This window comes from Heloderma suspectum, chromosome 17, assembly GCF_057233095.1.
Source record: "Heloderma suspectum isolate Gila_16-S chromosome 17, 16-S_ref, whole genome shotgun sequence".
NCBI classification, from domain to species: domain Eukaryota; kingdom Metazoa; phylum Chordata; class Lepidosauria; order Squamata; family Helodermatidae; genus Heloderma; species Heloderma suspectum.
This window is the reverse complement of record NC_139474.1, coordinates 10,897,911-10,925,293: the sequence shown is the minus strand read 5'-3', so window position 1 is coordinate 10,925,293 and position 27,383 is coordinate 10,897,911. Positions and strand designations below refer to the sequence as shown.

General features: G+C 48.3%; 1 protein-coding gene across 2 annotated transcripts; it reads left to right on the top strand.

Annotated features, from left to right (window-relative positions):
- Window positions 1–1,066: 1,066 nt before the first annotated feature.
- RAB1B (RAB1B, member RAS oncogene family) lies at window positions 1,067–26,545 on the top strand. Of its 2 annotated transcripts, XM_084824868.1 has the most exons (6): window positions 1,067–1,199; window positions 9,655–9,727; window positions 11,446–11,541; window positions 16,988–17,083; window positions 18,738–18,869; window positions 22,039–26,545. In XM_084824868.1, the coding sequence occupies exons 1-6, from the start codon at window positions 1,186–1,188 to the stop codon at window positions 22,231–22,233; spliced, it is 606 nt and encodes a 201-aa protein (XP_084680994.1). In that variant the 5' UTR covers window positions 1,067–1,185; the 3' UTR covers window positions 22,234–26,545. The 2 variants fall into 2 exon arrangements, with proteins under 2 accessions (XP_084680994.1, XP_084680993.1); XM_084824867.1 differs by lacking the exon at window positions 22,039–26,545 and having other exon boundaries at window positions 18,738–19,246.
- Window positions 26,546–27,383: the final 838 nt, after the last annotated feature.

Below are 27,383 nucleotides of genomic sequence, written 5' to 3'. Positions count from 1 at the left end.
ATATAATTAGAATAATTAAAATAAGTTGCTGCATAATCTGATGTGCTCATAAGGCCTATAATAAAATCTCTGAAGGGGCCTTGCATCGAAAACCCAAAAGAGAGATGTTACAATGGAAGAATTGCTGCAGCAATATCTACGTGAAAAGCTTTTGAACACTCAAAAAATCTCTACAAATGCTAAATGTGGTTTTCATTATTCATAACTTCGAAGTATGGGATCTGTCTCACAACTCTGACATAACTCTGGCAAGCTATCTTTCTCTTACAAATGGAAGCAGGGTGAAATAATGTGTTTTAACCTCTATGTAATTCAAAATTAAATAGGGCCATTGGGTGGTGGGGAGTTTATAAGTGTATTCATTTCTGGAGTACTATTTTTACATTATTTTTACACACATCGCGCGCGCGCGCACACACACACTCTGCAAAAGAAGTGTGCAATATCTTATAAAGAGATAGTTAATTGATCTATCGATAGGCACACACACTGTGAATGCCTGTATTTTAAGACACTGACTGCATGCTGTTGAGACTGGAATAATGTATGCATAAAACGCACACATACTGATATCTAAATAAAATCATAGAAATTAATATATATTTAATATACACATACACGTGAATAAAATGTTATATCATATATAGTTGCATTTAAAGGCATTATTCTGTTTATAAATAGTGGGTGGTCAAATAATATCAACCCTCCTTCATTTGACTACTGGACGCCCAGGGAGAGAGTCTGCTGCGCTTTCGCTCAGTTTAGTGTTACAGCACGAACTACATCTCCCAGGGCCCTTCGGGCGGACGGGGCGCCGCAGGGCGAGCCCTAGTCACGTGACGAGTACGCCGAAAGCGACGTGAGGCGCCCGAGAAACTTACGCACGGCGCTCTTCCCCATAGTGCCGTGCGGCGGGGAGAAGCGACCCGAGTTCTTCAGGCACCGTCTAAGGCCGAGCGCTCGGGCGGGGAGGGAAAAGACTACATTTCCCGGCGCGCTCTGCGCAGTGGTAAAGTCGCACCTGAGGGAAAGCGAGAGAGAGGGGGGAGGAGGGAGTCGCCGCCGCCATCTTGTGTGAGGGAGCGACCGGACCAGCCAGCCGGGAAGGAACGAAGGAAGGAGGGAGGGAAGGAAGGAAGGAAGGAAGCAGCGAGTCAGCCGCCGACCCACCGCGGAGGAGCCGCCATGAACCCCGAGTAGTGAGTGTGCACCGCCGGGCCCGGCTGGGCCGGATTGGGTTCGGGGGTGTCCTGCCGCCACATTCGAGGCCCCCGCCCCCGTAGGAGGCCCGGAGAGGCCCCGGCCCTCCCGCGGGCGTCGCTGACGGCCAGGGACAGACGGTCGCGGGGGGAGGCTGTGCGTTCCCCCCCGCCGTGCCCCCACTTGCTTGTGAGCGGAATGGGGGGGGAGCGAAGCGCCCCGAGCCATCGGCCCCCTGTGCTTGCGCCCTCGGCCGCTGCTGGCGTCGCCTTGCCCTGCGGACCCCTCCTGTGCTGCCCCCTTCCCGCCTTGTATGTGAGGGGCTTGTGCCGCCCCTTTCTCTTCCACTGTGCATCTCCGTTATCCTTTCCTCCCCCTTTCGCTGTTAATTTTCTGTGCTGTCCCCTTCCTCCCCTTTGCACTGCTAATGTCCTGTGCTGTTCCCGTCTTCCCTTGCTCCAGTATTTTCCTGTGCTGTCGCCTTCCTCCCTTTCATGATCAGCCTCTTGCGCTGTTCGTTTGTGCTATTAATTTTTGTACTATTTCGTCTTCCTTTGAACTGTTGGCCTCTTGCGCCGCTCCGTTCCCACGTTGCCCTAACTCCTTGCCGCCATTTCTTGCGCCGCTCCGTTCCCACGTTGCCCTAACTCCTTGCCGCCATTTCTTGCGCCGCTCCGTTCCCACGTTGCCCTAACTCCTTGCCGCCATTTCTTGCGCCGCTCCGTTCCCACGTTGCCCTAACTCCTTGCCGCCATTTCTTGCGCCGCTCCGTTCCCACGTTGCCCTAACTCCTTGCCGCCATTTCTTGCGCCGCTCCGTTCCCACGTTGCCCTAACTCCTTGCCGCCATTTCTTGCGCCGCTCCGTTCCCACGTTGCCCTAACTCCTTGCCGCCATTTCTTGCGCCGCTCCGTTCCCACGTTGCCCTAACTCCTTGCCGCCATTTCTTGCGCCGCTCCGTTCCCACGTTGCCCTAACTCCTTGCCGCCATTTCTTGCGCCGCTCCGTTCCCACGTTGCCCTAACTCCTTGCCGCCATTTCTTGCGCCGCTCCGTTCCCACGTTGCCCTAACTCCTTGCCGCCATTTCTTGCGCCGCTCCGTTCCCACGTTGCCCTAACTCCTTGCCGCCATTTCTTGCGCCGCTCCGTTCCCACGTTGCCCTAACTCCTTGCCGCCATTTCTTGCGCCGCTCCGTTCCCACGTTGCCCTAACTCCTTGCCGCCATTTCTTGCGCCGCTCCGTTCCCACGTTGCCCTAACTCCTTGCCGCCATTTCTTGTGCTGTCCCATCCCCTCTTAAGCTACTAGTCTCTTGTGATGCTCCATTCCATCCCCCCTTGCACCATTAGTCTCTTGTGCTATTCTTTTTCTCCCTTGCACTATGGTGCCCGCACTTCCTTCGTGCCCTTGTTCTATCTTCGTCCAACTTCCCAGTAAATTTCTCTTCCTCTCTCCACCCCATATTCTTCCTTTCATAAAGGAAGGCTGATGTTACTCCCACCACCAGTGTTCATGACTTCTTTCTGTATCCCTCCTTCACCTCCTTGCTTGTGCACAGTCTTCTCTTTTTCAATTTGGTTCCCATGTTAAGGTGTCTTGTTCACTTACGTAATGTCTAAAACTGAGTGTGAATAATTCTCACACACAGAAGAGGGAGAGAAAGGTTTTTCTCTAGTGAAGTGGGGCATATCTAGAAAACTTACTCTTTTATTCGGGTGTACCTGTAGGTGCGTGTCTATTGAAAGTAAAGCTTCGATGTATGTTCTGCTTAACTGATGAACAGTCGTCTTCTCTCTGTCCTTCCCCTCCCCAACGCCCCCCCCAACCCTCAAAGACTTCAGTTCAGATTTACTTGGGAGTTTGTCCTGTTGAATTCAGTGGGACTGGCTTCCAAATAAAGATGCATAGAATTGGAGCTTCTTGTGTTTGCCTCACTTTCCATTTAGCGAAATAGTCTTTTCTTTAATATAGAATAATAGAATAGTAGGGTTGGAGGGGACCATTGAGTCCAACCCCCTGCTCAATGCAGGAATCCAAGTCAGAGCATTCCTGACAGATGGATGTCCAGCCTCATCTTGAATGCCTCCAGTGTGGGCAAGCCTACTACCTCCCTAGGTAATTGGTTCCATTGTTGTATTGCTCTAATGTCAGGAAGTTTCTCCTGATGTTCAGCTGGAATCAGGTTTCCTGTACCTTGAGCCCATTCTTCTGTGCCCCGCATTCTGGGATGATGGAGAAGAGATCCTGGCCTTCCCCTCTGTGACAGCCTTTCAAGTCCTTGAAGAGCGCTATCCTATATCCCCTCAGTCTTCTCTTCTCAAGGCTCAACATGCCCAGCTCTTTCAGTCTCTCTTCATAGGGCTTTGTTTCCAGTCCCCTGATCATCTTTGTTGCCCTCCTCTGAACCCTCTCCGGCTTGTCTGCATCCCTCTTAAAGTGAGATATAAACATCTTCTGTCTTTCCCCAGCTTGTGTATCTCCTTAAGTGCTCCCACTATACTTGCTTGTGTGCTACATTGGTTTGTGAAGGGAGGTATTCACCTGCCCAGGCGAGTGGTTGTTTACAAGTCTGCTATTAGATCCTCCTCATGCTCTATTTCTACCGTCTTAAGTGAGCACTTCATGCATCTGATCACATGGGCTGTGTCCTAGGAAAGCTAACTATACTGCAAATGTGTTAGTCTTCAAAGTAGTACTAGACACTTTATATTTACTGCAGCAGGTTAACATGGCTACCACTTTGCGGGTTTATTTTCTGTAAAAGTTTTTCAGGTGGCCTTGCTTTGTTTCTGTACTAGCCATTGTTCTTCTTAGGAGGTTTGCATTCAGTCAAGTCTTATAGGATTATTCCAGAGTTGTTCCTGGTATTATTTCCTACAGTGTGAATAGCTCCACACCTGTAGTAGAGATACCTCGCAAAGGGAAAGAGCAGGGCCTTTTTGTGTAATGTTCAGAATAATTAAAAAAAAACAGCACATGCATTTGGTCATTAACTCTTCTTCTGAAAGAGAAATCTAAATTCTTGCCCTTTTTTCTATCTTAACTCCTGCACTGTTAAACACTGAGAATAACCGTAAAGTGTTAAGAAACTGACCTGCATTTGTTAAACTGGAGTAACTCTGTGGAAACTGATTTTAAACTACGTGTGGCAGCCTTTCTGCAAACCAGTGCCTCCAGATTTGTTGGACTACAACTCCAAGCTTCCCCAGCCAGCATGGTCATTGGGAGTTGTAATCCAACACATCTAGAGAATACTGGGTTGGGTGAGGCTGCTATACACAGTATTTTAAACCTGTATGCAAAGGAGATACCAATCTGGAAGCATCTCTCTTCTCATCTACCCAAGTTGGGAGACACTCCTGGTGTGTGCAAAGACTTTTGTTTTAATATAGGCCTCTGTTGGTGGAGTTTTGTTTGGGACTCACCTGTCAGTTCCACCTCCTGAGCAGGGAGCGTGTGCTTAATCCAGTTTTTAAAAAGAGGTGCAGCAGTGGAGTCCTACCTGAAACCCAGAGCTCTGGCTCCAAAACACTGGTGCTTAATTCCAGATGTCAGGGGGCTAAATTTTGGTCACTGAGTAGAAAGGGAAAGCACTCTGCAGGTGTTCAGAGGTACATCTGCTTGCACCTATAGAGGCAGAGCTCCAACCACAGTGAGTAAGGATGCCTCAAAAATTGAGTCCCTGATCTTAAGATGGTCTTCTGAGATGACAGGGCCCAGTGACAGTGGGGCTTGTTTCTGGGGTTACATGAATCTGTCAGTTTTGCTTTCTATAATGGTCACATTTTTTCAAGCACAAGTTCGTTCCATCCTCTTTCTGCTTCAGCTTGCAAATTTTTTTTTAAGAATCCGCATGAAAATTCATATGCACAAATTCATATGCATATCTTGCAAGCAATCTTCACTAACACATGCATTTTGTATGCAATTTCCCCTGTTACATGCATTTTTTAAAATTGGAGAATCGTGTCACAAAAGTTGGAGACGCGTGAAAACCAGAGGATAACTACATTCAAGTTTGTGTGTTAGTTTAAGAAGTGCAAATTAGGTCAGTTCATACTCAAATGCAAACCAAACAAATCCCCCCCCATCCCTGCTCTGGTCAAAACAAGTGCTAGAATCCTTTCTACAGATATTTTCGCATTTAAAATTTCTGGTTAGCGCTGGCTCATAGAAAGCTATTTGCCTGGTGTCCTTTGACAAGTATTGCTTCCATGAAAACACCTTTGTAAACCAGAAGAGCTTTCATGTTCTCTTGGGTTATTGAAGGTATGAGTGACTTATGGCCGTCCAGATGTTTTGGCCTACAATTCCTTCATTCCTCACTATTGGCTATGCTGGCTAGGACTGATTGGAGTAGTAGGCTGAAACATATGGAGAGCACCAGGTTGGCGAAGGCTGACGTAAGCCATGGATAACGATTGGTCACAAACCATGGTGTGAAACTAAGGTTGAAATAGAGGCAAGTCAGCCATGGCTTGTATTACTAGGACTGTCTTAATGTGGGCATGTGTGAACAAGCAGACCAGTGCAACCTTTTATGGGCTAGAAACTCCTCTGGACTTTAGTTTGCAAAGGACTTATTGGCTTGGTCCACCATTGGGAAATGGCTGCTCTAAGCCAGTCCCATTAGTGCTCATCCTGTCCCATTAGTGCTCATCCCCAGTTTCCAGGGCTGGCCTGGGCTGTTGTGGCCTCTGAGGAGGCTACTGGTGATGGTCAGGGTGGCTTTGGCATGTGTGAGACCAGACAGTATCTGAGGTTAAAGAACAGGACTTCCTGCTCTGGTGTCATTTTACTTTGTTGTTCATGAATGCCCTTCCCAAGGAGCTGATGAATTAGCTAAACTAATGCTGTGGCCACTGGAGGTGCTGGCTGTGGACATAGGTGTTTTTGTAGATGCTGATGACAAGCAGGGTCCTCTTTCAAGCACTGGTTGAGCCAAGACTATACTGTGTGTCATGGTAGAGAGCTTATGTAGCATAGCACCTAAGACTGAGCTGTTGAAACAGGAAGTCCCAGCTGGAATCTTGCCTCTTCTATTAACTCTCTATGCAGCCTTGGACAAGCCATGGTTCTCTCAGCCTCCCAACTGCAATTGGGGAGGGGGGATCATAATACTGGACTACCTTACAGGGTTGATGTATGCGTGACGGGGTGGGGGGGACTCCCTATGAAGCACTTTGACCACTAAATGCTAAGTGTCGCATCAAGTGTCTCTTTGTGGTAAGCCAGCATCATAATGGGGGTAACCTTTTGCTTCCAAGGCTGTAGCTGGAACTGTCTAGGATAAAAGATTCTCTACTGGGGAAAATCTCAGGAGCCTGGTTCCTTGGGCCTGTAAACATTTGATGCAGGAGGCACCCTAACTGCAGTGATGTTTGTGGCTTTGTGCAGGCCTAGAATTGAAACTTATGGAATGTGTTTGTAGCTCTCAAAGGATGTCTGTTGCATCTTATAGGTGTCTGGCATTCTGGAGAGAAGAGATATTGCCATAAATGGGGTCGGGGAGAGAAATGCTGTTGGTCTGAGGGTGCGTGTAAGTAAAGTATCATTGAGTGGTTATAGATTGCTGCACTTTCAATCTGCCCCTGAAAAGCTGGCTGATGTGAAATGCCCTTCAAGATAAAGGGTCCTCTTTCAGCAAGCCATTGGGTATACCTGAAGGTTGTGTCTCATCCCTTCAGAACTGGTTGGGTTAACTGTCCTGCTGCCCTCAATTTTTCAGAACACCCTGATCTTCCCAGCCGGGTTTTGTTGGCTGTTTCTCCATGGCAGCTGCTGACTCTCTGTCCTGGGAGTGCCTGTCTGCTAGAGAGTGATCGATGCTTGCCCTTGGGTTCTAGGTTGTGGTGCAATTTGGCAAATAGATCAGAAAAACATAGGCCTCACCAGATCACATATTAGTCTTCCGAATCTAGGTTGAACAGAATTGGGGGTTACTTCTAGCTCAGGCTACATCTTTGAAGCCAGGTTTGTGTTGGCGCTAAGTGTGAATGCCCAGGGCTTGTACATACCTTGACCCTGCGAGACTGAAATTGCTGAACTGGTCAGGAGTAGCTGTGTCTGAGAATTGGTGGCATTTGGGAGGTCAGCTGAGTTCGTGACTGGAGCTGGGGACTGGAACCCAGGGTCAGATCTATGAGTGCATATTTGCTTTGTAAGTGCTACTGCCTTCCCCACCTCCAGAAGATTAGGGGTAGTCCCTCCCTGTGGTGCTTAATAAGAAAAATGCCAGCACACTATCTCGTGACTCTCCTGCTTCCTGTCACCTCTCCTGCATGCTAGTCAAACACTCCAGTTAAGAAACTTCCTTCCTCCTGACTGTTGGCAGTATTTGCAGTTCAGTACATGGAGGGAGCAGCCTGATACCCAGGGGCCCACTAGCTTTAGGGAGCTGATGGGCTAGGGTGGCCCTGAGCAGTCTGGTGCGGCAGATCAGTGTTGCTGAGCTGACACCAGGGGGGGTTCATTGTAGCCTGCTGGCCGTTGCCTTCACTTGTACAGTGGGGAGTGTGTCTGGGGGCATTCAGAACCGGAAAGGGAGGAATTCCAGGGCGGAGAGATTATAGAACAAGGCTAAGTGGCCCAGCTGTGATGTTAGTTCTCCTGAACTGTTAGAAGGTTTCATCCCTGATACTGGAGGATTCCCGCCCCCCCAGCTTTGGAGGGGCTGTAGATAAGGTGGTGGGCATCATGATGTAAAGACTCTAGGCTCCAGAAACAACACCTCTGTGTCTGGCTGGCAGAGCTAAGTAACTGTGCATAGCTTCGAACCACAGTTCGAAGTGGGTTTGCAAGCACTGGTAAAGCTGGTCATGGTTAGCGTTGCTGCATGTGTAATGCCACCATGGGGAGAAATTCACAGGCAGGTGGGGAAGGGAGTGCAGGAGTCATTGGCTCACTCTCTGTTGCCCAACTGAGTAAGAGTTTGGGAGCTTTACGTATCTGCTGCACCTTACTTTTCTATGTGCCGTCCTTGGTGCCAGTGACCATAGTGATGATTCGTGGGCGATATTAGACGTTGTGCCAGGGGTCCGCAGTTGCGCTTGACACTGGTGACCCCATCTTCTGATTTGGGCAAGGTCTGTGGAATCTGAGGAGGGCAGAGCCCTCTCGCACTGAGTCTCAGACACTGGACAGGCAGGGAGACTTCTTCCTGCTTTCAGAGTGCCTCCGAAGCTAGCCCAAGATGGGTGGGTTCCTGTGGCCTCGGAGGCACTCTGAGTGCGTCTGGAGCCAGCGCAATAGGGGTAAGTGCCCCCTCTTTCCCAGGGCCTCCAAAGCTTGCTATGACATCAGAGGCGAGACTCCAGCCCAGGCTGTTCAGGAATGGGATGGCAGAATAAGGTCTCTGGCGGCTAGCCACCAAAGCCAGCTACATTTTCTGAGCCCCTACATAGTATGTAACTGTGGCATATATGCAGAGCCTTGCGCCATGGCTTTCCAGGTAAGTACAGAAGTATCTGTTCTGAGGTGCTACCAAATGGTGGCAATTCCTAGCAAGATTAATTGTTTGGCTAATGGCTAGTCGCGGCAGCCCTGAAGGTTCAAATGCTGCTCAAGGCTTACTTGGGTACCCAGCAAAACCATTGAAACGATACATCGAGGAAACTGACATAGCTGCAATTAGCTGCATGTCAGATATATGAGATTCATTTCATGTAGTGTTTTACCTTTGCAGAATATCTGCAAGCTATTATCTGGTATAGAATATCTGGAATTTTGCAGAATGTTTTGGATGGGGGCACAAGCGTGTGGCAGTGTGTGGGGCCAGGAGGTGCAATGTGGGTCTTCATGGATCATGCTGTGACCTTCTCTGGCTTCTGACTTCTTCAGTAGATAAACATCAAAATGTCTTTAAATCTGCCCTTGTATTTATAAGGTGTTTCTCCTCTACTTCCCATCTTAGAGAGCTTGGGGAGGCAAGACTCTACAACAGGGGAGGAGAACCTGAGGCTTGGGGTACCAATTCAGCCCTCCTGAGTCCCAGTTTGGCGTTCTGGCATTCTTCCCTCTCCCCCAACCACCAATCTTTTGGTGGTTTCTCTGCTTTCATGCAGTTTCTTCCCCATTCTAAAAGGTTGAAATCCCTCTCCTCAGGCTGAGTTACTGCCAGGAAGAGTTTTAACATACATTATGCTGGCATTTTGGACCTGCCACCTTTGCCTTTGGCCCTGCCTGCTACAGAAATGCAGCCCCTGAGAGCGGCATTCCTCAGAAATGGAATCTGGCCCTCGGGCTAAAAGAGGTTCCCTACTCCTACTGTACAACATTACTTTAAGGCCCATGTGGGAATGTACAGGATATTCAGGCTGGGGTAAGACTGTCCGTGCGTTTTACATACTCTGGTCCAGAATCCAGAAAGGAAACGGATCAGTGCCAATGACAAGTGAGAGCGGGGTGCTCTTTGTGCACATATAAACTTGCCCCTTGACCTCTGTCTCTTTCCCAGTGACTACCTGTTCAAGCTGCTTCTGATTGGCGACTCCGGCGTGGGGAAGTCATGCCTCTTGCTACGGTTCGCTGTGAGTATTCAGCCCCACCTAAGTAGCAGGCATTCCTACCGGAGGTTGGTCTGTCTGAGGGACAGCAGCTGATCTGAGCTGTCTCTTAGTGATAAGCTTTCCAAATCCATGTTTTCCTTGGCATTGTGGGCCAAGGAAAGAGGCAGAAAAACCCTGTGACTAATTCTCTAGAATCTCTTATCCGCCCCCCCCCGCCCCCACCATAAAAGCAACATGCACCCACAAAACCCCACTGTTTTCAGTTTAAGGAAGCTGCATTTTCTCTAGATTTCTTACTGTCCCAGGGGTTTGGGGTGGGCGATGGTAGATAAATGGTTTTTAAACTCCACTATCTTGAGGGAACTCTTTCCATACCTGACATGTCTACCAAGGAGGTGCCAAGGAGTGTTCTAACAGCCTCTTGGGCATTACTGTAAACCCACTCATGGACTGAGTTCATTTTAAAACAACCCTTCTCCCCCCCCCCCCCCCATCCCCAAGAATCCCTCCTCCACAACTGAGTAGGAGCAGAGAATAGGCCTGAATTCTCTGGGCACTGCATGAACATTTGAAATACCACCATACCTGGTGGTACAATCAAAAGGTAAAGGCAAAACACACACTAGGGCGGAAAGGAGAATCAAATGTGGGGGCTGGGGCCGAGAGCCAAGGTGACTAGCTATTGCAGTCTAGAGCAGAGTGGCTGTTTTGGTGACTGCCTGCTTCAACAATTCAGGATTCCAGTCGGAGTCTTCAGTCCCAACCTCGGATGATGGGATGGGCCTAGGTTACGACCACGCCCTTATTAACTCTGATGTGGCTTTAGCTATATGGGAAACAGCTGTTGGGAGGTGAGCGGGTATCAGACAGTGCATGGGGAAGATGGGTAGTATTGCGGGTGGGGGGGAGGAATGTTATGCAGGGAAGCTTATCTCTGAGCAACCTCAGTAGGATCTTGATGGAATCCAGTTGTGGGGCTGAGGAGAAACCATTGCTCTAGAATAGGGGTGAGCAGATTTCAGGCTTGCAGTTTTATGCTAGAACCACAAAGTCTACCAACTAGAGCCAGGTGCAAAAAACGAGCTCAAGCAGGCAGGCATACGCTAAGAATTAAGGAACAAGGTGCCCCTGAGCACATGCTCACCCCAGGGATTTGGGCTCAATACCAGAGCCAAATTCACAAAAAAGCCTCTCCTGGTTCTCCCCAAAGCGTGTCCCCACTCCCCACTCCCAAACAACCTAATTTGGGGCAAGAAGCTTCAAAATTGTTTCTGTCAGCCATTGGAAGTCAGAAATGCTTGCCGATGTACTGCAAGTCAGCCAAGGATCTAACAGTAGATTCTTATCTACTTTCTGCCCACTGCTGCTCTAGAGTTGTGTAACAAAGTGAGGGAAAAGCTGCTCCTGGCAGATTCCCCCCCCCCCTTTAAAGTACTGATTGAATAGTTATCCTACACCAAGTTCTTTCTTTCCAAAAGGTGTTCTAGGCATATGTGTAGGGTAGCTCCAAATTTTGTGGCTCGAACAAATTAAGCCACTTGGATACAGTTATCTAAAAAAAGTGTGCTCTTCCTATTTGGGGTTTTTGTTTGTGTACATATGAAGATTTTGAATGTTGGAAATGTGGATTACAGTTTGAAGCGCACACATGGCACATGGGAACGAAGAGGTGTGGTGGGCTTCTGTCCACCTCTCCGTCTTGGTGATTAAACTCTTTCTCCCCCCCCCCTTCCCCCCAGGATGACACCTACACAGAAAGCTACATCAGCACCATCGGCGTGGACTTCAAAATCCGCACCATCGAGCTGGATGGCAAAACCATCAAACTGCAAATTGTGAGTGTCGTGCTGGCAAAACCCAGCAGCTCGGCAGCTTCTCCAGGAGGCTGGAAAACAAATCACAAAGGCAGCCCTGTAATACGTGGGAAGGGAACCTCCGGCACCCAGACCTCATCGGACCCACGGAGGTTCTCCATTTGACAGGGGAGTCTCCTTGGATTCCTCTGGGGTCTGTGAGTCGGCCTCCAAGCCCTGCAGCCTTGAGGAATCCCTGCTGTTATCTCCAGAGTTAACAACAGAGATGAATGTGGTGGGTGGGTGGGGACTAGGGCAGCTCCACTCTTCCCAGTGCAGGCTGGGTCCGTTCACATGGTGCATATAGAGGGCAGCAATCTTCAGTGTTTTTCAAGCAGAAGCCTCTTTGACTCTGGACGCTATTCCGCACAAGGGCACTGCCACTGGGGCCACTCCCAGCGCAGTCCACATTGCTGTCTCGCACTTGTGTTCCATCCCCCCTCCAGCGGCTGCGCGGTGCATCTCTGCCGCTAGCCAATCATGTTGCTCTTTGCCTCTTGGCCTCCTCTTCCCCCATCACAGCCAATTGGCTGACTGGTCCTGTGTTCTCCTCTCCACCCCTCCCAACCACTTTACAGTGGACGAGCATCAGCTCTCCTGACTCCCCACCCCCTAAAGCAGAGCTTTCCAAACTTTTCATGTTGGTGACACACTTTTTAGACATGCATCATTTCGTGACACGGTAACTCAGTTTTACTAGCAAACTGGAGGTTAAACTAACCCGTTATAAGAGATACGGACACATACATAAACTGTAATAACGAAATGTATGGGGATACAACATATCTCATGAAAACCTTTCATTTATATTTTTAAAAATATATGATTTGTAAGATAATAATATACATTGTTGTCATTTATGAGTAACAGTATGTAAATATGTGCAAGAATTTAAAAAAGTTGAATAACACCAATAACTACTTACCATTTTAATGGGATGTATGAGGTTGATGGGATGAACACAGCTTTTCAATATTTGGTGGAATATTAGATAAAGACACTCACATTTCGTCATCAAGCATTTTTAAGCTTCCACGTTTCAGTGTCTTTAAGTTTGCCATCGTTGAAAAGGATACTTCACAAATGTATGTAGTACAAAACTGCAGAAGAATTTTTAACTCTTTTTTAGCTATGTTTGGATGCATTTTTGAAATGTGAATCCAAAAGCTGTCTAAGTCACCCTGTTCATGCATCATTAACACATTTCGATCATTTTTTATGTCAGCTAATTCTTCTTCAATAAGTGAAAAATTCCTCATTGCAGTTGAAAGAAATGGATTTCTGATCCAATCATAGTCTTGGATTTCAGCATTTGGGAGTAATGATGAACTTTCTCTCCAAGCAATGTTAAATGGTCAACAATTAGCAAGCTGATATCACATTTTAGCTGGCACTCAGCAGTTTTGGAAAACATTTCAAAATTCCCTTCTTTCACTTTCCTTTTCCAAATTGCTATTTTGTCTCTCATAGCACAAATTTTATCTACCGCTGTTAATATATTTTTTCCTTTTCCATACTGGTTTTTATTCATATTTTATTCAAATGTTCAAATATGTCAGCAAGATATGCCAATTTTATGCACCAAAGTTTGCTTTGAATTAGATCGCAGAATTCATTCTGCTGATTTTCCTCAAAAAGTTTAAGTATCATTTCCCTCAATTCATATACACGACAAAGCACTCGACCTCTTGAGAGCCAATGAACTTCTGTGTGTAGTAGAAGCTTTTTAAACCTTGCCCCCATGTCTTCACAAATATGAGCAAATAATCTTGATTGAAGAGGTCTACTTTTAATGTAATTGACCATTTGAACCACTTTGTCCAAAACTTTTCTTAATTCATTTCCAATGGTTTGCGCGATTAGTGCTTTGCGATGTAAAAAGCAATGAGTAATTATAAGATTTTCATTCTCTTTCTTTGCTAAAGCTATAAAACCTTTTGTTGAACCAACCATTGAGGGTGCGCCATCTGTGCATATTCCTACACAATTTAACCATTGCAAATTATTTTCCTTCATGAAGCAATCAAAAGTTTTAAATATATCTTCACCTCTAGTTCTCATTGGAAGTTCTAGACAACACAAGAATTGCTCAATAATTCTGTCAGTATGAATGAAGCGTATAAAAACCAATAATTGTGCTAACCCACTGACATCTGTTGCTTCATCTAATTGCAATGTAAAGATCATATTATCGTCTTGAAAAATATCCTTCATTTGCTGCTTAATGTCATCAGACATGTCTTGAATACGTCTTCCGATAGTGTTATCTGCCAAAGGGATTTTATTAACTTCTATCTCAAATTCAGGCCCAAACATTGTTCGAACAATAGCACAGCAAGATTCCTTTATGGTGGTTTCGGCAATAGCGTGTGGGTCCTTGTTTTTGGCAATTATTTGAGCAACCAAGTAACTTGCCTTTTGAGCTTTCTCTGATGGCTTCATTCTCTTTGTGAATGATGCAGACTGCTTCTTTATAGATTTTTAAAGCTCAATAAAGTATCCTACTGGTTTTTCTGACAAATGACAATGTGTTGAGGTAAAATGACACTTTAATTTATTTGGTACCATACTTTCATGTTTTTAGTGCTTATCTTTCTCTGTTTTTTCTTATGAAAATAACAGCACCTGCGGTCCACTCCCACAGCGATAAAGTGAGATAAAGATAGGAATCAGGACCAGGAGAAAATGTCAAAAATAAACAAAATTAACCAAAGTATTTACAATACATATTAGGACACACAGGTCCAGGTAGGAGCTCAGCTGCAAAAACACATGAAGTAGAGAAGCAAAAGTCCAACAAAAATGGTGTAAATATATATGTCTCACTACAAGGCTATACTGCTGTAAATATTTGCAATGCCTATGTCCAGAGTCCAGTTCCAGCACTCTCCGGTGGTACACTGCCAGTGGGTGGTTAATCCACAATTACAGCAGAGTAAAAATAAAAATAAATGGCAGAATCAACTGAGCTCTGTTCCGACTGGCCAAGATGGCGGATGGCCCGCTCGGTGCAGTCCCAGGTGGCGTTTCCACCTGTGTGGTATTTTGGCCTGGCAGCGCGGTGCAGAAGTCCGCGAAGGGCACGCCCGAAACCACACAGGGCTGGTGGCCGCTGCCACTTCTCTGCGCCGGTGTTGGCCAAGCTCTGCTCCCAGGGCAGTGCCTCCCTTCCCCTCTCTTCGCCCCGCGCCTCTACCTTTCTGGGGAGCGCAGGCTCGAAGCTCCTCACCTGCCCGGCGCAGGCCTCCCTGCTCTGGGGGCGTGCAGCGGGCCGTTGTTCTCCTCAATGCCCTGCAGCCGCACCGAGGACGTGGGGAAGCCTCTCGCCCGAGCTGATTGCAAATTGCTCGACTAATTGCTCTGCTAACTTCTAACTCTCCACACTCCTCATCAGCCAGCGTTGCCACACTCCTCGCTGTACCACTCCAACACCGCCAATCACGTGCGTCCTGCATCAAGACACCACGTGATCCTAAAGCAGCTAATGTTAAAGCAGCTAAGCTGCTTTAAGATTAGCTGCTTTAGGAAGTTCCGGGGGAGGGACCAAGCAAAGCAAACGTGAGTAAGGGAACTCCGCGCGACACACCTACACACTGCTGGTGACACACAGTTTGGAAAGCTCTGCCCTAAAGTCTCCTCTGGTAGCCCAGATCACAGCAGATGGCCCACCTCTAAAGCAAGCAAGAAGGCTCCTATGGGACTTTGTGCACAGTGCAAAGCTGACGACTTGGGCAGGCACCGGGAGGAGCAGTTGCTCTTCCTGGTGCTGGCCAAGTCCTTTTCTCCATGCCTCTCTCAGCATGGCGAAGGGCAAAATGGATGGGGTGATGAGATCAGCTGGTGGGGCCACACTCACTGACATCATCCTGAAGCTCCCCATCTAAAACTGGGCCCCCACCCTTGCTGTAATGGGTAGTGGAAGTTGCCCTGGGAATTGGGACACTGAGACATGAGAGTGGGTTTAGGGCGGCAGAAAGGAGCAGGTCCTTCTCCTCTATCGCCTTACTTTATTTAAGGCATTTTCCCCTCACTTTCAGCTGAAAAGTGGCTTCCAGAGATCAGAAATAAAACCGTCCCTGCCCTCAGACTAACAATCTAAGATACATTAGGAAGAAGGATTGGGAAAGAAGGGAGAAAGCAAACTTGGGCACTAGATTCTTAGTCACAAAGCTCAGCAGGTAGCAGTTGAGCAGGTTGTGGAACTGGATCTAAGCATAACGGAGGGCTTCTGCTTCCTCTCCCTCTGTTGACTTCAGCAACAGCTGGGAGTCGGGGGGGGGGCTCTCTGCTGGAGCTGCATTCAGGCATGTTGGAGGGTGCCAAGGGAAGGGGGCACTTCTGAGAGCTGAGTAGTGGTGAAGAGGCTGAGCAGGGAACTAGGAACACACTCTGCAAATCTTAACCTTTGTCTAGAACTCACTAGATCAGCCTTGCCCAAGTTGGTGCCCTCCAGATGTTTTGGACTACAACTCTGAGCATTCCTAACCATTGGTCATGTTGGCTAGGGCTGATGGGAGTTAAGGTCCAAAACATCCGGAGGGCACCAGGGTGGAGAAGGCTGCTTTGAATGGCCTTCAGCACGCCACTACTGTCTTGGCCTCAGCTCCCCATCTGTGGAATGGGGTGTTGCTGGTCTACCTTAGAGGGCTGTTGTAAGGATTACTGAAATGTGCATAAATGCTGAGTGATGTCTGCTAATGCTTAGACCCCGGCTAGTTCCAGTGAGTGGAGAATGGAATGAGGGGGCTCTGGTTCTGTATGGGATTCAATGCACATGAGGAAATCTTCAGTTTCAGTCTCTTTGTCCGATTGACCTCTGGTCTTAAGATTGCTGTGCTAAAAGAGAACACATTTGATGGACAATTGGACAGGAGGCTGAAATTAACACAGTTTACTGTTTCTCATGACAGGCAGTTCTCTCTGGACAAAGAACTATCTCAGTGATAATGTGTTGTGTCTCAAAGCATTTAGTATTGCAGCAATAGCGTAGCATTTGATACTCTTGCAAATGTTTGGGTTACTTTATCCAGGCCTGGATGACTCCAGCTTCAAGGTGTGATTTATTTTTTTTTAGCCTCCTTGTTCTCTTTGTCTCTGTCACATGGTGGATTTACCGGCCATTCAGTCCAGGTCATGCATCTGATAACAGAGGTTGTTGACCTGCCGTAAACACCTTCGTTTCAGAAGTGCCAGAGCACTTCCCCTCTTCCAGAAGAATGATCAGGCGTGGGGACTAATCCTTGAGTTGTGCTTCTAGTTCCCTCCTAGATCATTCATTAACTCCTGGGGGAGGGTGAAGGGGAGAGATGAAGAACATTAGTTCTCTAACACTGTGCACAAGTTTGCAGGGCCTGCAACATTATCCGCCGGATGTAAGCTTGGGTTGCTGAGCGCAATTATTCCCCCTCCTCTCTTCTTCTCTTTCCAGTGGGACACGGCTGGGCAGGAACGGTTCCGAACCATCACCTCCAGCTACTACCGAGGGGCGCACGGCATAATTGTGGTGTATGATGTGACAGATCAGGTACAGCAGCAGCTGCGTGGTGGTGATGGTGGTTAGAACAGTGGGCTGGGGGAGCAGGACAGAGGAATTTGTGGGTGTAGAGGGCAACGATCTTCACTATTTTTCAAGCAGGAGCCACTTTGACTCTGGGCATTCCATTTTACGCAAGGATGGCCACTCCCGCCGCAGGTCTCTCACCCGCGCATTCCATTTCCCCCCCAGTGGCTGCGCAGCTAGCCAATCACGGTACTCCTGGCCTCCTCTTCCCCCATCACAGCTCATTGGCTGATTGCTCCTGTGTTCTCCTCTCCACCCTCCAACTACATTACAGCAGACGAGCGTCAGCTCCCCTGACTCTCCACCCCTTAGACCTCCTGTGGTAGCCTAGATCACAGCAGACAGCCCACCTCTAAAGCAAGCAGGAAGGCAAAGCTAGAGAGCCCCTGCTGAGAGTGAGCAGCTACTGAAAAAAGAGAGAGAGCAAAAGAGAGGGAGTGGGCTGCACTAGAGATGGCTGGCAGCTGCCAGTGGCCCTCGGGCCTTGCAGTGAAGAACGCCAGTGTGGGGTATCCAGCTCTGGACATGAGGAGGAGCAGTGGGAAGGGTCTGTGAGTGTCAAATTAAACAACCCCACCCCATCTCTGCAGAAGATGGTTTGTTGCTAAGGAACGGCACCTGAACAGAAGGCTCGCACTTTGTTTATTTGCTTTAACAATTTCTCGACCACCCTTCACCCACAAAACTGGGTCCCAGGGCTGTATGCAAACATAAAATCACACATCCACAATACAAGAAAAAATAAACATCAAACAGTAACATTGAGAGGGATTTAAACCAACTATTTGACGAGCTAAAAAACATACCGTGAAGTTAAAATGGTAGGGCAAGAAAACCAAAAACACATTTTGACTGATGCCAAAAAAAAAAAATACAGGGTTGGTGCCAGACAGACCTTCCTTTGGGAAGGCATTCCAGACTTGGGGCACCACCACACAAAGGGCCCTCTCCTTTATGCCTGCAAAGCATACATTTTCTCCCTGTGAAACTTGAGAAGGGCCGCGTCTGATCATCTCAGTGCATGGGCAGGTTGGTATGGGAGGAGGTGCTCTTTTAGGTATTTGAATCTTAACTCCTTTAGGTATTTGCAGGGATTATCGCTGATGGTGCTGGGGGGTGGGGGGTGAGGGGTCAGTTACGTTGAGTCAAAACAAGCCTGTCTACCCAGAGACCGTGAGAAGCAATTTCCCACTCTCCCCTCAGATCAGCAGATGCCACCCAAATTGTAGTGGCCTAAGAAAAGGGCAAATGCCCATGATAGCGGAGTGGTTAATGCCAGTAACTCGAGTAAATGAGCAAAGCTCCGTTCTTCACAAGGCAGTCATGACTTCAAGCCTTGTACGGCATCTCCATCTGTCATCGTGTTGCCTTGTGCTTTGTGGGATGTAGGTCCATAACCATGAGATTTCGGAACTTAGTCTTCCTTAAGGCTGACGCACTCGGGCACCCCAACTTCGCACTTGGCATGACACGAGATTCTTTGTGCCATGAAACTACAGTTGGCCAGCAGCCCTTCACGGTGCTTTAGCAGCAGCAGCAGCAGCAGCTTAATTGGCTGGCTGGGAGCCGAGCCCCTACTGTGCCTCATCCGGTTCCCTCTTGTGCTCGAACCCCGCAGGAATCTTACAACAACGTGAAGCAGTGGCTGCAGGAAATCGAGCGCTATGCCAGTGAGAACGTCAACAAGCTCCTTGTGGGCAACAAATGCGACCTGACCACGAAGAAAGTGGTGGACTACACAACTGCCAAGGTAAGGGCCACTGAGGGCATGGCAGGTGTCAGCGAACCCTCCACCAACCAGAAATTTATCTGGCCCTGCTGCTATCCTCTAAGGTGGGGGTGTAGAGCAAGGGTGATGCCGGGTCAGGGGCATTGGAAGCTGGTGAGTTCAGCACCTTGGATAGCTCCTTTAGAGTTCTGGCTGTTTCTGACTGAAACCCAGAGTGGATTCACCACTTTACTGATACAGGAAAACAGTGTGGTACAACGGGCCACACCATTTCAAATTGCCAGTGGCAGGTGTCACTTTTGAATGATCCTCCGTCTTTATTTTTTAAAGCAAACATAATTTATTTATTTTTCATTTCTTTATTTCATTTCTGTACCGCCCAATAGCCGAAGCCTCTGTGCAAGTAAACCCAAGCAGAAAAGTAGCGCATCACAGGGCAAGCTTCTATCCCAGCCCTTTGCCTGCTGTGCTGCTTTTCTGTTTGCAGGGTTGTTGTTTTTTTTAATGTAGGGGAGCATTAAAAAAAAATCCCCATCTGCAGTCTGAAAAGGTACAGTCCAAACAACCACTTCAGCCTTCTATCACTTCTTTCTGTTGACTGTGTAGATCGGAGTGCAAATATCCAGGAGCCATTGGTAACTTTGAAATTGGATTGCCGAAGAGTCCAAGAAACCGCTAGTAATAAGAAGAGTTGAAGGTGCTCTTATGAATGGGCAGGCACTCTCCTCCATTTGCCTTGGTTTATCCAACGAGACCTTTTCATAGAATCATAGAATAGTAGGGTTGGAAGGGGGCTACAAGACCATCGAGTCCAACCCCCTACTCAATGCAGGAATCCAAGTCAGAGCATCCCTGACAGATGGATGTCCAGCCTCATCTTGAATGCCTCCGGTGTGGGAGAGCCCTAGGTAATTGGTTCCATTGTCGTGTTGCTTTAACAGTCAGGAAGTTTCTCCTGATCTTCAGCCAGAATCTGGCTTCCTGTCACTTGAGCCCATTATTCCATGTCCTGCACTCTGGGATGATCAAGAAGAGATCCTGGTCTTCCTCTCTGTGACAACCTTTCAAGTACTTGGAACAGTGCTATCCTATCTCCCCTCAGTCTTCTCTTCTCAAGGCTAAACATGCCCAGTTCTTTCAGTCTCTCTTCATAGGGCTTTGTTTCCAGTCCCCTGATCATCTTTGTTGCCCTCCTCTGAGCCCTCTCCAGTTTGTTTGCATCCTTCATAAAGTGTGGCACCCAGAACTGGACACAGTACTCCAGATGAGGCCTAACCAGTGCTGAGTAGAGGGGAACTAGTACTTCCCGGGATTTGGAAGCTATGTTTCCATTAATGCAGCCCAAAAGAGCATTTGCCTTTTTTGCAGCCACATCACATTGTCTCATATTCAGCTTGTGATCGACAACAATTCCAAGATCCTTCTTGCTTGTAGAGTTGTTGAGCCGCATATCCCCCATCTCGTAACTGTGCATTTGGTTTCTTTTTCCTAGGTGCAGAACTTGGCATTTATCCCTATTAAATGTCAATCTGTTTTCTGCCCAGCGCTCCAGTCTATCCAGATCACTTTGAATTTTGTTTCTGTCTTCCAAAGTATTAGCTATCCCACCCAATTTTGTGCCATCTGCAAATTTGATCAGCATTCCCTGCACCTCCTCCTGCAAGTCATTAATAAAAATGCTTGAAGAGCACTGGGCCCAGGACTGAGCCCTGCGGTACCCCGCTCATTACCTCTCCCCAGTTTGAGAAGGTCCCATTGATAAGCACTCTTTGAGTCCGATTCTGTAGCCATCTGTGGATCCACCTGATAGTTGTTTCATCTAGCCCACTTTGAGCTAGTTTGCTCATCAGGATATCATGGGGCACTTTGTCGAAAGCTTTGGTGAAGTCGAGGTATATTATGTCCACAGTATTCCCGCAATCCATGAGGGAGGTTACTTGATCAAAAAATGAGATCAGATTCGTCTGGCAGGATTTGTTCTTGACAAATCCATGTTGGCTTCGAGTAATCACGGCATTGTTGTCAAGGTGCTTCCAGATGGATTGCTTTATCATCTGCGCCAGAATTTTCCCAGGGATTGATGTCAGACTGACTGGTCTGTAGTTCTCAGGTTCCTCCTTTTTACCCTTTTTGAAGATAGGGACAACATTAGCCCTCCTCCAGTCATCTGGCACTTCACCCGTCCTCCATGATTTCTCAAAGAGAATAGACAGCGGTTCTGAGAGCTCTTCTGCCAGTTCCTTTATTACTCTAGGATGCAGTTCATCTGGCCCTGGAGATTTGAACTCATTCAAAGTAATTAGGTGTACCTTGTCCATATGCCTATCGATGCCTATCGATCCTGCCCCTTCAGCCTGTACTTTGCCTTTGCCAGGGGGGTCATAGACCCTCTTTTGGGAGAAGACTGAGCCAAAGTAGGAATTGAGCACCTCTACCTTTTCTTTGTCATCTGTTATCATTTTGCCATCCTTATTTAATAGCTGAACAACCATTTCTTTCCTCTGCCTTTTACTATGCACGTAGCTGAAGAAAGCCTTTTTGTTGTTTTTTAGCATCCCTTGCTAACCTCAGCTCATTCTCAGCTTTAGCCTTCCTGACGCCATCCCTGCAATTCTGTGCTAGCTGCCTGTACTCTTCCTTTGTTACTTGGCCTTCTCTCCACTTCCTATATGTGTCCTTTTTTGTTTTCAGGTCATCTCTACACTTTTTGTGAAGCCACATTGGCTTCTTCTGTTGTCTTCCACCTTTTCTTCTTGTCAGAATAGTTTGTAATTGTGCCTTGAGAATTTCCTTGTTTAAAAGCTCCCACCCATATTGGACTCCTTTTCTCGTTAGAGTTGCTTGCCATGGGACCTTCCTGATCACTGTTCTGAGTTTATTAAAATTGGCTTTCCTAAAATCCAGGGTACGCGTTTGGCTACACTCGGCTTTTGCTTCCTTTAGAACCAAGAACTCAAGTATAACATGGTCACTTTCCCCCAGAATTCTTTTGGCATGTACCAGGTGTTAAGATCTTCTCTTTGGAGATGAGATTGTCTTGGGAACCTTCACAACCTCCTCTGGGAGGTGGGGTGGCTTGCATGGGGTGTCAGACTACATGGAAATGTTGCCTTACACAAGGCAGTTGCAAGGCTGGCCATGCTGTGACTTCGGTGTCTTAAGGCACTCCAAACCTTCCCTCCTTGGGCAGGAGTTTGCAGACTCGCTTGGGATCCCCTTCCTGGAGACAAGCGCCAAGAATGCCACCAACGTGGAGCAGTCGTTCATGACGATGGCAGCCGAGATCAAGAAGCGCATGGGCCCCGGAGCCACAGCGGGCGGAGACAGACCCAACCTGAAGATTGACAGCACTCCGGTCAAACAGGGAGGCGGCGGCTGCTGCTGAGGAGGAGGGACATGATTGTGTTGGAGGGGAGGGGGCTGGGACCTGGGGCAGGCTGGGAAAGGGAGCCTGCCCCCTCCCTCTGCTGCCCAGCCCCTCCCTCCTGCTTTTTTTCTTCTCTGAAAGTGGCTTTCCCGGATGATACCTCGCCGGAGGGGGACGGGGCCTCCCTCCCCTTCCAGCTCAGCTGCTCAGAGTGCTGTTGAGTCCCCTTGGCCTGTCTCTCATTATTTTTTCCACTTAACTCTGGGGGGAGGTGGCAGGTTTGGCAGGGGCTCTGTACAGGCCAAAGGCTTCCCGACCACTGGGGGCTGGTGGTGATGCTTGCTCATCTGCCTTGTGGGGGGGCGCTGTCCCCCACAGTCCCCACAGGCAAGGTCTGGGCAACAGTTCTCTTCGCTGGTTTCAGTTTGCTGCCATTCCTGTCTTTCCATTTCTCCCCCCATTGTGATTTTTCTAATCTGAGGCAGAGCTTTCATACCGTCCCCTTCAGTCTCCCTTTCCCTGCCGCCCCGGGATGCTTCAGTCTCTGCTGAAGGCAGGCCCGAGCTCCTGAGTGTGTGTTGTTCCTCCCGCTGGCATTTGATTGGTGGCTCACCTGCAGGGAGGGTTTAGCCAGCAGAGGGCTGGGGTGTGTCTGTGTGTGTCTGTCTTCCCCCTCCCCTCCAAAATCCATTTTGGGAAGGCACTGTGGCCTTCCACACTCATCTCCCCCCCACCTCCTTCCACATGCAGTGACTTCTTCCTTTCTGCCTATGATGGGGGCTTGATATCTTCTACTGAATCACCCCTTGAGTTCCACCATTTTGTTCTACCACTACATCATTTCTCCCACCACCCACCATCACCTCTCACTGCTGTTCCTGAAACTCTTCCTCTCAGGGCCCCCTGTTCCACAGCTCCTTTCTCCACCCTCACGGTCCCCTTGCCGTGTTTCCCAGCCTGCTCTAGGAATGAACATCATGGGAGGAACAGGAGGGACATTTGCACTATGGCCTCCTTCCCTCCCTCCCTAGCACCGCTGCTTCCTCCCCCAAGTGGTGGGTAGTATGTGTCAAGCTAATTTATAACTCTTAACTCTTCCTCAAGCCTGAAGTGGGAGGAAGGGGAGATGGTTGAGGGGCTGGGGGCTTCGCCAGCTTCTGCATTCCACAGTCAATGAATGTATCTTTGGACAGCTGGGCAACCTCTGCGCTTCGTGAGCAGCTTCGGGCATGATCCGAACGCGGTCCCACTCGCCTTTGACCGTCTTGGCACCCTTCAGTCCCAATCTTCCTCTCACCCACCTCTCAATCCCATGCTGGTATGGCAGGGCTATGTAGCTGGATCCCTTCATTTGCACCCACACCTTTTCCCCCTGTATCAATGACCAAATTGAAGCCCATCCGTCCCCCTGGTGCTGGGCCCTGGCTCCCAAGAACGCTGTACTGTGTGTCTCTGTGTGTCTCTCTCTTAGCACCAGGAAGCTGCATTTTCCAAATTGCTTCACTGCCCTGTTCATCCCGTCATCTCTCCTGTTCCCTTCTCCCCCCTCCCCTTTTATTTAAGGAACGTCAGGGACCCCGCTGGGCCAGGCAGTGGGTGGAAGGTTTTCTTTGTCAGCTTTTTTTCACAAGTGAAATTAAAAACACAAATGAGAGGAAAAGAGAAAAGGAAAAAAAATAATAAAACATAACCAGCCTCTGCAAAATGAGGGATTTTCAGGCCTGGCTGTGTAGTCCTTGTCTTCCTTCCTTCAAGGGATGTGTGAGAGGTGGCTTGAGGATTACTTGGGGGGTGGGAGGCGGGTGAGCTGGCTGCAGTGCCTCCACTTTGTTGGACCAAGAGAGGGGGGTTGTTGGTGGCCTTACCCTCCCAGCCAGGAACCTTAACCAGAACATAGTCTACTTTGCTCTTTCCTTCCCCTGTCCTGGTTAAAAGCCACCATCACATAGCCAGAGGACAGTGGCTGTTCTGCTTCTGGCTGCAAGGAGATACTAACCGTGTCTTCTCCTGGATGTATTGAGAAAAATCCATTTGAGTTGTTATTGATGTCGGGCATTTTCTTTACCTTAAAAGAAGAAAACTCTGGTTGGGAAGTTGTCCCAGCATCATGTTGCCCTCCCGCGGTGAATGCATGCTTTAGCGGAGTGTGCCAGTTCTACATTCGTTTTGGCTTCATGTAGCCACTGCTGTGTCCACCCTCATGCCTATTCACTGCTGGTAGATGTAGTCTCCATGTCTGTCTGAGCTTACTGCGCAAGCAAGCCAGGATTATGCTGCACCTGCTTTGCATGCGGAAGGTCCCAGGTTCGATCCCCGGCAGCTCCAGGAAGGGCTAGGAGAGAACCTTGCCTGAAACCCCGGAGAGCTGCTGCCAGCCAGTGTCGACCATACTGGGCCAGATGGATCAAGGAGACTGACTCCGTACGAGGCAGCTTCCCTTGTTCCTATGCTGGGTGGGCGTTAGCACATTCTTTTGTCTTGATTTCACAGCATTGTGCTGAAAACGGTGAGTGAGGGCCAGTCAGTTAAACAAAACTTCCGTCATAGAGGAAGTCAGATTGTGCAAGGCAGCACAACTCTCGAGATTATGCGCAGACTAGTGTTTTAGCTAACAAATCATGGGCACATTTTAACTATGGCTCAGGCTGAGAGGGGTGTCTCCTGGCCTTTAATGAAGGAGATTTGTGGGATGTATCTCGCACGTGCACTCCCAAGTTGCACGCTGGGATTGCCAGATCAGCCCTCAAACCCCCCTCCTGAATTTTCCAACTGCTATGCAGTATGGAACTGTGCCTGTAGCTGCCTGTTTTGAATAACTCTAGCTCTGGTGAGTGGTAAGCATCTATGCTGGGCACTTAAAGCACAGCCAATCCTGCCTGGACTATTGCCCCCTTGGAGATCTTGTCATGCTTTGGACCCACACTTTCTAGCTTATCTTTGGCCTTTTAAGTTTGGGCCAGCGCTGAAGTCTGCTTAAATTTCATCACCATCCTGAGGTTTGGAAAGCTGCCTTTCAAAATAAAAGTGGAGGGTATCTGGGTGCCTAGAACTAGTTTCTGCGCTTGGCAAGAGGGGACTACTACAGCACACGGAATCTCAGCCACATGGTGAGTGGTGAATGTACAACGTGATGCTGTTTCCTGTGGTGGTAAGTGTGCCATTTGCCTAAAGTCCAGCTGCAGATGTTCAGATGAGTTAGTGCAAGTGTACCTTCCCGTTCTGAAGCAGGCTTAAAACAAGATCTGTTGCTGATTTCTTACTTGGGGAGGCCGTATAACAAAGATAGAACATAGCACTGGGTTTTGTTAAAGTCTTAGCTGATAAAGGCTACGATCCTATATATATACACTTTCCTGGGGAAAAGCTTCACGAAATCCAGTGGCACATGCTTTGGAGTAGACATGCATAGCATGGTGGTATAATCATGTGAATTAGATTACTTTGATAAGGCAGAAGCAATTAGTTCTTGAGGGGAGAAAAAGATACTTTATATAGAGCCATGATGGATCAGACCAAAGCCCTGTCTGGTGCAACATTCTGTTCCCACAGTGGCCAGCCAAATGCCCCAAAAGGAGGCTCAGAAGCAGAACTTGAGCACAAGAGCCCCCTCCCAGTCGCGATCTCCAGCAGCTGGTATTCAGAAGCTGCCTGACTCTGATACTGGAGGTAATATATAGGCCTCGTGATTAGTAGCCATTTTATTTCTAGATGTGTCAACATCATCCTGAAACGGGTGTGGAACCTGTGGCCTTCCAGCTGTTGGACTTCAATTCCCATCAACCACCACCAGCACAGCCAATTGCCAGGCATGATGGGAGTTGTAGCGTAACATCTGGAGGGCTGCAGATTCTCCACCCATGTCTTGGAGGAAGCATTCCCCTTCCTCACACAGGAAGGAATACCCCTTCTAAGATGAGTGATCCCCCCAACAACTACTTGCCCATGGCCCAGGGTTGAGTGCCCCCAGCTCTCCGCTGAGCAGGAACAAATATCTGCACACAGAGGGAGACATCCCGAAAGTCTCGCTACTGCTGCAGTTCTTGAGCAATTTTTCTCAAGAAGTTTTTGAGCAGTTTTTCTCTTAACCATACTGGGAAGACCTTGCCCCTGTCCTAAGTGCTCTGTGCATGCAGAGGTGGCAAAGACAAATAACAGCTGGCTAGTAAGCAAAGCCAACATCTGTGGACTCCTGAAGATGGCAGTTGGTGTCTTAAGTTCTTAGAAGTATTTGCATTAAAAATGGCTGCCTCACTGAATGTATCTTTTTAGTTTATCAAAATGTTTCAATAGATTTGGATTGCAATCTGGGATTAAATCTCCTTGAACTCAATCAGGCTGACTTTGCCATAGATATGCGTAGTGTTGCACTTTTACTTTAACTCAAGGATAGTTATCATGTGACCTTCCAGATGTTGGGCTCCCAACTCCCATCATCCTTCACCATTGGCTATGCTGCCTAGGGCTGATGGCAGCTGCAGTCCACCAAAAGCTGGAGGACTACATGGCCTCCACCCCACCCCCTGCTTTAACTCTTGCAACCTAAACAAAAATGCAAAGAAGTTAACAACCAAAGCTACGTTTACTAAGAGCAACCACCACAGCTAAATATGAATGTAAAAATAAGTGTTATTGCATGCAAAGGGCAGGGGGGTTGCCTTCCTCCCTTAAGGAGGGTAGCTCACAGGTGGCTTTTCATTTCCTAAATCCTACCGCTGCTGGGCTGTCTTAACATACCAAACTGAGCTAGGCATGGCTGACATGAAAGGTGTGTGGCCTCTGAATGCCCAGACCTGCCGGTTGCTGAATGGGCAGCCTTGCGCTGTGAGCTGGTGTCCAACTATTTCAATGCTGATAGTGGTGCTTCTGCTCTGTGACCCGGCTGCACAGGTGTGGGGGTAACGTGTGAGGGTGAGAGAGAGTGCAAAATTTCCCATTTCTCCCATGGAGCAAAGTTCCTTTAATTATGGGTGGCTTTGAGGTGGAGATATCCCCATCCTTAGATAATATCTCCCCAGCAGCACCGCAATCCATGTTGTGGAAGGAGGTAGGTTTTGACCATTCCTCCATGTAGAGCGGCATACATTTTCCCTGTAGAAGTGGCTGAAAGCCATTTCCCTCCACAAGAGAGGCATTTGTCGCCCGAATGGGGCTGGGCCAAAATTAAGTGG

Bases quoted from the DNA above. Each gene is read 5' to 3' on its own strand.
- RAB1B (XM_084824867.1), top strand. The intron at 9,728-11,445 runs GTGAGTATTCAG...CCTTCCCCCCAG, and splicing joins GCCTCTTGCTACGGTTCGCT to GATGACACCTACACAGAAAG. The intron at 17,084-18,737 runs GTACAGCAGCAG...CGAACCCCGCAG, and splicing joins TGTATGATGTGACAGATCAG to GAATCTTACAACAACGTGAA.